The sequence below is a fragment of the Crocuta crocuta genome, unplaced genomic scaffold (assembly GCF_008692635.1).
Source record: "Crocuta crocuta isolate KB4526 unplaced genomic scaffold, BGI_CrCroc_1.0 scaffold44, whole genome shotgun sequence".
NCBI classification, from domain to species: Eukaryota; Metazoa; Chordata; class Mammalia; order Carnivora; family Hyaenidae; genus Crocuta; species Crocuta crocuta.
In genome coordinates, this window is record NW_027530179.1 from 5040094 (window position 1) to 5051272 (window position 11179).

General features: G+C 55.4%; 1 protein-coding gene across 1 annotated transcript in view; it reads right to left on the reverse strand.

Moving 5' to 3' along the window:
• Positions 1 to 966: 966 nt before the first annotated feature.
• Positions 967 to 11179, reverse strand: part of VEGFA (vascular endothelial growth factor A) — a 22603-nt gene continuing 12390 nt past the window's right edge. Inside the window, exons 7-12 of the mRNA XM_077764816.1 lie at positions 9849 to 10045; positions 8973 to 9049; positions 8616 to 8645; positions 6629 to 6700; positions 5374 to 5505; positions 967 to 2920 (exon numbers count right to left, since the gene is read on the reverse strand). Coding sequence (XP_077620942.1) covers positions 2899 to 2920; positions 5374 to 5505; positions 6629 to 6700; positions 8616 to 8645; positions 8973 to 9049; positions 9849 to 10045 — 530 coding nt within the window. The 3' untranslated portion in view covers positions 967 to 2898. The remainder of the gene's footprint in view (positions 2921 to 5373; positions 5506 to 6628; positions 6701 to 8615; positions 8646 to 8972; positions 9050 to 9848; positions 10046 to 11179) is intronic.

The following is an 11179-nucleotide window of genomic DNA, read 5'->3' on the forward strand; positions in this document are numbered from 1 at the left end:
TTCCGCCTGGACTATCTGCTTCAACCATCCTCCCCTCCCTGTTCTGTCCTCTCCTACCCATTCTTTAAGGGGCTACCAAGAGAAGACTCCAGATTCAGCCGAGCTGGGCAGATGCCCCCTCACGTTTTCTATATCTTTCTATTGACAGACTTATAGTTTCTGTGACTCCTCACACACTACCCTCACCAGATCCTTGAGAAGCAGAATGGTCTAATTTATAACAGCATCCTTGGCCCTGGCATGGTGGCTGGCCCAGTAAATATGGTTTAAAGGAATAAAAGAGAGGCAGGAGGAAATGGATTTGGAAGCATTGCTCATAAATGCCAAAGACCTAGACAGCTTCTGCCCCGGCCAGGACCAGAGGAGAGAAGGGCCCATGCAGCAAGACAGGGGCGGGGAGTCCTCTCAGGAGCAGCCAGGACTGTGGGTCCATCTTCCAAGGGCTCAAGGAACACCAGGACCCACTATGTAACACTTAACTACACCCTGGGGTCACAGGCCCCTGGGAGAACCCCTTAACACTCCTCAGCCTACGGCAGCCAAGGCCCCATAGCCAAACTCAGCCCTCTCCTGTCCCCGGGAGCAGTAAGCTCAGACACATGGCCGGTTCCTTCCCCAACCAAAGAACTGGGCCTGGATCATGTGACTCCTGAAGGCAGCACTGCCAGTAGTAGGCCCTGGCTCCTGTCTAAGGTGCTGTCGCTCCCTCCCCCCATTTCAGAGCCCATTCCCCCCCGACACATCACGGCGGAGGGTGAACGGGGTCCCCCAGGACCAGCTCAGCCAGAATAGAAGCAACCTGGCCCCCAGCACAACGAGATGGTCCCCCCATGGCCTACATACCAGGGACCCTTTTCCCAGACCTAAGACAAATGCCATTTTCCCCAAGGGAGGAGGGAAAGGGGGCAGGAGGGAGTCCAGAACAAGGACCCAATGGAGAAGGAGAAACCAGGAGGAGCTTTGAGATCAGAATTAAATTCTTTAATACAAAATGCTTTTTTTTTTAAGATATATCTGTATTTCTTTGTTGTTGTTTAAAAATAAATATGTACTACGGAATATCTCGAAAAACTGTACTAGAGACAAAGATGTGATGTTAATATCTTTTTCCCCCACAATTATTACGGATAAACAGTAGCACCAATAAATAAATGATAACAAATATTAAAATTAAAAAAGGAGAGAGATTTAGTATGTAGAATTCTCTATTTTTTCTTGTTTTGTTTTTACATATAAAAAACAGAATAGCAATGCCTATTTTATCAGAATCACATATATACATAAACATATATATATATATATATATATACACACAAACGCAAGTTGCCAAATATATATATAGTATGTAGATGTATATTGAAACCTTATTTCAAAGGAATGTGTGGTGGGGAACCAGGGGAAAGGAGAGGGCAGAGCTGAGCGTTAGCAAAATTAAATATCTGTTCAGGACAAGCTAGAGACTGTCACCGATCAGGGAAAGAGAGATTGGAAACATGAATTTTATACACAAAGACCAGTACAAATAAGAGCGCGCGAGAGAGCCAGAGAGAGATACATCTCATAAATAGTTGAAATTAAATATTAACCAAGAATACTGAAAAAAACCCTACTCTTTAATTAAATTAACTGTTTTAATTTCTAATTAAAAAGGGATATTAAATAAGTATCATATATAAAACACTTTCTCTTTTCTCTGCCTCCACGGTGGGCACGTGGATCCTGCCCTGTCTCTCTGTGCCGCGGGAAGGGTCGGGTCTAGGGACGAGGAAGGTTGACCACTCACACACACACAGCCAGGTCTCCTGGGGGGGCGGGACAGCACTAGTGGTTTCAATGGTCTGAGGACATCAGGCCCTCCGGGGCTGCACCCGGGAAGGGGGTCTGGGAGAAGGCCAAGGCAGGAGGCCCTTGGAGGACAAGCTGTCACCAGGCGGCCCTTCCTCCACCAACGTCTCTCTTCTCTTTGCCAAGACACGTGTCAGCGGCCTCCTGGGCATCTCAGGAGCAAGTGGAGACTGGGTGAAGGCTGCCCGGTCTCCTGAATCTTCTGGGCAGTGCCCCTGGGGGCCAGGCGCCCGTGCAGCATGTGGAGAGGATCCCCAAAGTACAGCAGTGTCCTGAGGCTCCCCAAACTCCTGGGCAGAGCCAGCGTGCTCGTCCCTGTACCTGTCGTCTGTCCATGTGACTCAGGGTAGAGGCTTGGGGCCAGGGCTGGGTTTGTCGGTGTTCCCCAAAGCAGGCCATATGTGCCCCCGTGCCCTGGCCGTGCACGCTCCTGGGCAGGGGAGGGGACCCCCGCCTTCCCAAGAGGGACCAGAAGATCAAGCCAGAGTCTCTCCTCCCATCCTCTTCCCTGTTGGGATCTGGGTGGGGACATTCTCCTCCCAACTCAAGTCCACAGCAGTCAAATACATCCAGTGAAGACACCAATAACATTAGCAATGTTAATTTAAAAAAAGAATATATATATTTTATATATATATAAAATATATATATTTATTTTTATATATATAATATATATATATATAAATGTTATGTATGTGGGTGGGTGTGTCTACAGGAATCCCAGAAATAAAACTCTCTAAGCTTCCGGGCTCGGTGATTTAGCAGCAAGAAAAATAAAATGGCGGTCCAGTTCCAAGAGGGACCGTGCTTGGTCACCTGCCCGGGAATGCTTCTGCCGGAGTCTCGCCCTCCGGCCCCAAAGTGCTCTGCGCAGAGTCTCCTCTTCCTTCATTTCAGGTTTCTGGATTCAGGATTGTTCTGTTGGTGGTGACGGCGGTGTGGTGGTGGCGGCGGCGGCGGCGTGGCTTCTGAGTCAGTCGTTCGGTATCAGTCTTTCCTGGTGAGAGGTCTGGTTCCCGAAACCCTGAGGGAGGCTCCTTCGTCCAGCCCTGCTCACCGCCTGGGCTTGTCACATCTGCGGGAGATGGGAGACAGAGGCCGGGGGTTACAGCCGGGCGAGGGGGCACGGAGGTGAGGCAGGCGGCCTCCCGGCCCTGGGAGCCCGACGCCCTGCAGCAGACAGGAAGTGAAAGCGTGGTTCTGCGCGAGGGGAGAGCCAGCCCCTGCCCACGGAGGCCCCGCTGGGGCAGTAGCTCCGTCCAGAACTCCCATCTGCCCTCCAGAGCTTACAGTCTAGGGGAGACCAGACAAGGACGAGGGGACATTTCATCACAGGCGACAAATGAGCACGAACTAAAGAACAGTCCCTGCTTGACATTTCAGAGCTAGTGGTGACCAAAAGCGGACGAGTTAGTCAGCAAAGAGTCCCTTCAGGACCAGGACAAGGTATGTCGGCTCTGCCTCCGTGGGGCTGGCTGGGGGAAGAAGGCAGGGAGAGGACCCTGAGCAAGGGGAGGGGCGGGGCGGNCCCGGGGAAAGTGAGGCTCCCAAGGGAGCGGGAGCCAGAGAGGTGAGAGGTGGCGAGGGACACATCTCCCATCACCACGCCCTCCTGTCCAGGCCTCAGCTGCAGGCACCATCTTTCTTGGGCTTGCCAGTGGCAACATGCCCCAGGTACCAGGCCTCCCCTCCTTTCTGACATGCTATGTCATTGATGGTGGGGGAGAGCTGACCATCGGGTGTGAAAGCTCCCTTCGGAAACAGAGGGGATGCCAAGAACTTCCTTGTCATGCCCCTGCTCCTGGGCTGATGGCCGTTTACCTTCTCTACCATGAGAGATCAGGACAGGCCCTGCCCTTCTGAGAGCCTGGGAATGAGGATCCTAAGGCTCCAATTTGGGGTGCTGAAGCTCCCCCATGCGGGGGAGGTCTCTGGAGGTTGGGGTGACTTCTGTCAGCCCCTAGGTCACTTCAGACACCCCAACCCAGACATCTCTCTGCTGAATCATCACCACAGAAATCCTAAAATGACAAATCCCTTATCATCCCGAGGCCCCTGGGGCATGTGGAGACCCCTCATCGGGCCCTGGAGGTGGGCAGAGCCCAAGCCCAGCACTCATATACACTTCTTGTCTTCACATACTACCAAGACAGACAGAAGTTTGCACCAACACCCCAGGGCCTGGTCCCCAGCACCCCCAGAACATATACAAGCCACGGGAACATGGCGGGGGGGTGGGGTAGGGGAGGCAGCCACAGTCCAAGAACTTTGTTAATGGAACATCAGGACTAGCTGGGGACACCCTGACACTGCCAAAGAATCTCCTTTAAGCCCCCCACTAGGCAAGGCTTACACTGGCCCAGAGGGCTCCCAGCCTTTGAGCATAGGCCAGACTGGTAGAAAGTCCATTCAAGGCATCAAAAGATTGCCAGCCAACCCGTCACGGCTCTGTGCGCCTGTCCTTACCCCTGAACTCAGTCATGTATTCACTCGCACACTTGACACTTTCTAGGTGCTCACTGAGGTCAAAGGACAGTGGTACAGATGCCTGGAGGCTCACCCAGGGGACTAAAAGCCAGGCCCTGCTGTCAGGAGTTCACAATCTAATGTTAGGAAAGTGGGCATGAGCGGGCGCCTGGGTGGCCCAGTTGGCTGAGCGTCAGACTTCGGCTCGGGTCATGATCTTGTGGTTCACAAGTTTGAGCCCCGTGTCAGGCTCTGTGCGGACAGCTCAGAGCCTGGAGCCTGCTTCGGATTCTGTGTCTCCCTCTCTCTCTGCCTCTCTCCTGCTCTCTCTTTCTCAAGAATAAATAAAAAACATTAAAAATAAAAATAAAATGAAAAGGAAAGTGGACACACCCCACCCCCACCCCATCCTGGGGGTGTTTGGAAATGTGTGGGCTGTTTGGGGTTGTCGCCGTGACTACTAGAGTATTAGAGGTATCTAGCGTCCCCAGATGTTAGATCTCTTACCCACCCTAAACCAACAGCCAGAGCCCGTGCTGTCTGGGACCCGAGTCTAGGAGGGACCAGACTTGCCCCGTGTGAGACACTGAAGGGATGAGAAGCCCAGCGGTGCAGACTTCAGAGGGTGGTGGCGAGGCCCCGGAGAGCATTTGCGCTTGGTAGACGGCAGCGTCCCCCACACCAAGGAGGGCCCTCGATATTAGTAGCAAAGGTAGTCGTAACAACATCAGGACCAACAGCCACCACAGGACACCGCAGGACCACAGAACACAACACTCAGCCTGCGTCCACACCGTCACATGAAGCCACACCAGCCTGCCCCCTCAGGCAAGCAGGGAGACCTCCGAACAGGCCCTCCCAGGCCTGGCGGGCGCCAGCTGCCCCCCACAGGGGCCTCCCGAGTGAGCAGAGAAGGCAGAGGTCAGTCACCAGGCAGGCAGCTAGAAGCCGAGCAAGCAGCAGGCCCCTCTCGGATGCGCATGCACGCGCTCTCTCTCTTCCTCTCTCTCCCCGTCTCTGTGTGAAGCCCCTCTCTGCCTTGCTCCCCCTCTGGGAACCAACCTGCAAGTACGTTCGTTTAACTCAAGCTGCCTCGCCTTGCAACGCGAGTCTGTGTTTTTGCAGGAACATTTACACGTCTGCGGATCTTGTACAAACAAATGCTTTCTCCGCTCTGAGCAAGGCCCACAGGGACTGCAAAAAGGCAAAAGGAAAGACATCTAAGCTAGAGCATCAGCAGAGAGAGAGAAAAAAAAAAAACAAACCATGCAACACCCCCTAACAGTCTGCAGCTGCACCCCCACCCAGCTCGTTGGCCCCCATACCCTTCCATGCCCTGGAAGGATCCAAGTGCTGCAGCAGAAGACAGAGAGAGCGGCGGAAAAGAGGCAGCACTGGCTAGGAAGCCTGCCTGCAGGAAGAGGCAGACATATAGATGGGCAGAGAGTGCAAGGAGAGGGCCACCATAAGGAGACTACTGTCCCCAGGGACAAGTACGAGTCATGAGCCACAGGGCCCCAACAGCCACTGCTGCAGACAGAGCACACGTTGGCTCTCCACCTGCTGGCGACAGCATCCTGAGCCACCTTCTCCCTGTGCAAGGACTTGTGCCCAGGCCCCGCCACCGAAGGTGGGCTGAAGGGGGCGGTGTCAGCAGGCCAAGCCCAGAGGCAGTGTCCTCAACCAGGCCACTGGTGACCCAAGGGCCCACCACAGCCTCCAACCCAGAGGAAGAGCCTCCAAACCGACAGGGAGGTTTCTGTGGGCGCCGTGGGTTCGACCAGAATAGAGGGCTCCCCTCCAGAGGCCCCAAATCCACGAGAAGGGGCCACCATATGGTGCCTGACCCCCACCCTCAGATGACAGTAAGCTGCCTTGCATCACTCGCGCCCCTTCCTCATGCCACGTCTGCCCTCCCCACCACCCTCACCTTCCAGACAAGGGCAAAAGCCTGGAGCAGTGGAAACCAGTTGGGTGAGCAGGCACCAGCGCCTGGCACCCGTGCCAACGTGGGCCCGCCACCAGTGCCCAGTGGGTGAGAGAAAGGTGGTGCCCAGCCAAGCCGGCGTCCCCTCCCTGAATCCTCCAGGCCCGCTCTGCCCACCTGCCCACCCCAACCCCAGACCAGCAACACCACCACCAAATCTAGCCACTGGTGCCAATTAGTGGAGCGAGAGTGAGAGAGAGACACTGGGGGGGAGAGGAGGAGGAAAGCCGGGAGAGGAAGGCGGGGGCAGAGTTAGGGGGTCCTGCAGGCGGGGCTTTGATTGGGGGCCAGGGAGGCTCCAGGCAATGAGACAGCGGAGGCACCACGTACACGCTCCAGGATTTATACCGGGATTTCTTGCGCTTTCTTTTTTGCCCCTTTCCCTTTCCTCGAACTGATTTTCTGGAAAATAAAAAAACAGAGACAGACAAAGAGAGAGCGAGGGGGAAGGGGAGAGGAAAAGAAGCAGTGAGGAGGGCAGGGTTCAGGACACACTCCCTGGAACGAGGCGGTGGGAGGCTGGCGGTCTCCAGGAAAGAGCTTGTACACGTACACACACACACACAGGCCGGGGCAGCAGACACTCAATGGCTCCTTCTCATTTCAGCCATCCTGGGGTGGCCAACCCAGCCTCAGGCAATGCTTTGAGTGGGGAGCAGAGGCTGGGCGGAGGGCACAGGCCCCAAAGGCCTACATTCTCACGATAGCTCCTGGTCCCAGGCAGGGGACAAAGCCCCATGGGCAGGCTCTTTGCCCAGCAACCCTGTACACGTGTGACTCTGAAGGTCAGGGGCTATAAAAGGTAGGCTAGAGTTTGGGGAGGTCAGAGACCTGACATGATGGGGGCAGGGGGTGGGGGGGCGGTGCAGGCTATGCTTCAGACACCTTCTGCCTTCATTTCCAAGTGCAATAGCTAAGGGGTCCCTCCAGGGGCCCCACCTCTGCAAATCCCAGTGTGGGGGAGCAGCTACATTGGGAGCTGGCTTAAGACCAAGGGCGGCACATGAAAGGCGCCAGCCTGCCCAGCCATAGCCTGGGCTGAGAGGCGGGGATGGGTGCCCTCAGAGCCCCAGGCAGGTGGGGGGGGTGGTTAGGGAGGCATGGGAGGAGGAGCCTGGGAGTTATTTGGCAGGGAGTTGTCTCCCCAGCCTGTCAAAGCCTGCTACACCATCTCACCAGACTCTCTTCCGAGACCAGGCGAGCCCCCCACTCTCCCTGTGGGCAAAGCACGCATTTGGGAAACCGGCATGGGGGGCAGGCTGAAGCCTGTCCCCCTCAAGGGAACCGGCGCTCTCCACACCTGCCAGGCCAGAGGATGCCCAGAATGTCTGCCACAGGGGAAGAAATGAGGGGAAGGCACTGAGGAGAGGGGGCCAGACTATTCCCCCCAGGAGAAAGCACTGGGAAAGAGGAAGGTCTACACACATACAAACTCTCTCTCTCTTTCTCTCTCTCTCTCTCTCTGACCCTACTGTCCCAAATCACTGCTCTGGTAGCTACAGCAATTCTGGAAGTTGGGGACTTGGGGAAGAGGTAAGGGCTTGGGGCCTAGGGGTTCCTATGTCCCTAGAGCTTTGGAGGCAGATGGGATGGTGAGGTGGGGGAAGGAAGGGCACAGGTACTCTCTCTCATTCTCTTTCCCTGCAGGCTCGCCCCCCATGCTGGTTGCTCACCCGCTCTGGAAGGCTCACTGCCCCCAGACTATGCCCCCCCGCTCCATCCTGACCCAACCCTCCACCCTGAGCAACTAGAAGCGTCAGAAAATGACCAACATTCAACTCGTTTCTCCCTGGCCGGGAGGACTGAGTGTCTCTGGCCTGCCCCACTGCTGCAGGAGGGCATCACCAGGAAAACATCTCGGCCGGTCCCAAGTCCAACCACACCACCACAGCAGCCACCATAAGTGGCTGTTTCCTCTGACACACAAAAGCTGGTCTCTCTGCCACCTACTCCCTCTCCCTGCTGTGGGTGACGGGAGACTAGAGCCGGCCGGGGAGCCGGTGTCCAAGCTGCCCCCGCCAACACATCAAAGCTGCAAGTCCTGGCCAGAACTGACCCCGGAGACCTGGAATGCGTTGTCTCTTCCAAAGGAAGCTCCAGGCTTCAGGCTGGGTTTTGTCCCTAATTCTAGAGCCATAATCCTCGAGTTTGCTCAATCCCACTACTACCACCACAAGTCCGCGTGAGGCCAACTCCCTGACCCAGTGAAGCCATCAGCCTCCCCCAGTCCTCCCACCCCGGAGAGAGGAAGCCAAGAACCCCAAACCAAGATAACCGGCCAAGGAGAGGAAGAGGAACTAAAGTCATGGCCACTTACTTTTCTTGCCTTGCTCTATCTTTCTTTGGTCTGCAGTGGGCACAGAAAAAGAGAAGAAAACAGAGGGGTTCAGATGATGATGATAACAACAAGAAAAATAACACACTCCTATGACACATCAATGCAGTTTTAATCTCTTAACGCAAAATAACGTGTTGAATCCTTCTAACAATGCTATGAGGTACATCGATCGCATGACTGTGCCCATTTCCAGATGTAGAAACTGAGGCACGGTGAAGTAAAATTAAAATAGCCCAAGGTTCCACAGTTGGAAGGTGGAAATGGGCCAAAAAGTGAAACATGCTTTTAACCCCACCGCCACTTGCCACACGGCCGCATCCATGAACCCATCCTCACCTGCATTCACATTTGCTGTGCTGTAGGAAGCTCATCTCCCCTATGTGCTGGCCTTGATGAGGTTTGATCCGCATAATCTAGAGGGAAAGGAAGCAGATCACAGAGGTTAGTGACCCAGCCAGCCATACCCAGAGGGGACACCCCATGGCTCTTGCCACTCAGCACCCAGAGGTTCTACAGAGCAGGGGTGGCAGATAGAGGAAGGAAGGACCAGGGGCTCTGCCAGAAAGAGCCTCGGGCCCACCCCGTCCCCCACTCCTGCTGACCTCAGGGAGCCCCCGCTCTTCTTGAGGGCAGACGTGGCTGCACGGGTTGGCCAGGCTGGGATTCAGGTCCTGGGTTCTTGCAGGTCCCAATTCCTCCCCTCCTTTTATCGCCTCTAGGCTTTACCCCAACCCCTAGTAGCTACCCAAGAACCACCCTCCCTGGGGTCTCAGAGCTCCCTCCCACCCCGTTCAAGCTGAGAGGTGCCCTGTCACCGGGAAGCACCAAATGAGTGGCTTTTACAACTCTCCATGCGCCAGGCTCATCCAGTTTTCCAAACAGAGCCCCTAGGGAGGAAGGGCCCTCTTCCTCCAAGAGAGGAAGAGAAGGGCTCCTGTCGCCGGTGTCAGCCCCTCCAGAGCCCAGGGGCAAAGGTCAGGGAGGAGAAGGAGGTGGTAGGGATTTGCTGGGAACCCAGGACTGAGAAACGTTGGCACCTTTTTCTCCAAAGAGGACAAGACTCCCCACACGTCCCTATGACCAACTCAGGGGCAGGAGCGGAGCAAGTCAAGTCTGGCTCCTCCTCTCAAGAGCTGCCCAGCAAAGGGCCGGGGACCACCTGTTCCCCAAGTCTGACCCCCTCTCCCACCCCCACCCCCTACTGATGCCCACCTGCATGGTGATATTGAACTCCTCGGTGGGCACACACTCCAGGCCCTCGTCATTGCAACAGCCCCCGCATCGCATCAGGGGCACGCAGGATGGCTTGAAGATGTACTCGATCTCGTCAGGGTACTCCTGGAAGATGTCCACCAGGGTCTCGATGGGACGGCAGTAGCTGCGCTGGTAGACATCCATGAACTTCACCACTGCATGGGATGGGGTGACACATGAGCCCCGCGGGTCACACAAGAGATGGCCAGCTACCATCTCCACCCAGCTTTGGAAGGCCACTCCTCATGGCTCCCCTGAGAGGTACCCGCTTTCGGGCCAGTCCTTCCAAAACTCTAACTTAAGCCCCTCCAGCTGTGGTTGACACCCTTCCCTAAGCTTTCCACCATCAGCACTGATGAAGGTCTGGTTTTAGCCCAAAGATCACACAAGGCTGTCAGGTTCTGACAGAGAAGACCTGCCCCATCTGATCCCGCTGCCTCGCCATGACAGCTGAGCCAAGTCCTAGGTCAACCCCAATGCCAACAACACAGTTCAGGTAAGAGTTTAATTGTTGAGGGGTGACCTAAGCTGCCCGTGAAAGGAGCAGCAGCCAGCTTGACAAACCTATTCCCTATTTCCCTACAACCTCTGCCATACCATCCACCATACACAACAGCCATTTAATGAGCACTTATTATATGCTGAGCAACGTGTAGTGCAGTTTTCGTGGCGGACAATTCTCCCCGCATGATACCATGAGGTTCCAGCAGGAAGCCCATTTTACCAAGAGGGAACTGGAGGTTCAGAGAGGCTGAGTAACTCACTTCAAGGCCACACTTCCACGAAGCGGTAGAGTTAAAATCAGTTCTCACATCAAAGCCTTCCCAAGGCAAGCGACATCATGTGAAAACAGAGGGGCAGCATCAGAGGGGGCACTGTGTCACCTGCCAGACTCCCTCCCAGACACGGGCCAGGGAAGCAGTGAACATCACCTCAGGGTCTGGGCCTGCCCGGAATCGGCAGGTAGCAGTGGGTGGGCACACTACACAGGCCCTGCCGGCCACCGACAGCCCCGCCCAAGAGGGCAAACTGCTTGCATCATGGAAAAAACGGTGCTGCCACTGCAGCTATGGAGCATTTCTAGAAGCTGATCTGGAGGGAGAAGCAGGGTAAAGACAGCTTCCCAGGCTGGCCGTGGAGCCCAGGGTGCACTGGAGCATGAAGGGGTAATTCTAGGCCACAGGGGCGGGGTCCTTGAGAATGGATACTCTCAGGACCTGGACTGAGGACTCCAAATTGTGGCCCAGCCTGCCTCTCTCTCTCTCTCTCTCTCTCTCTCTCTCTCTCTC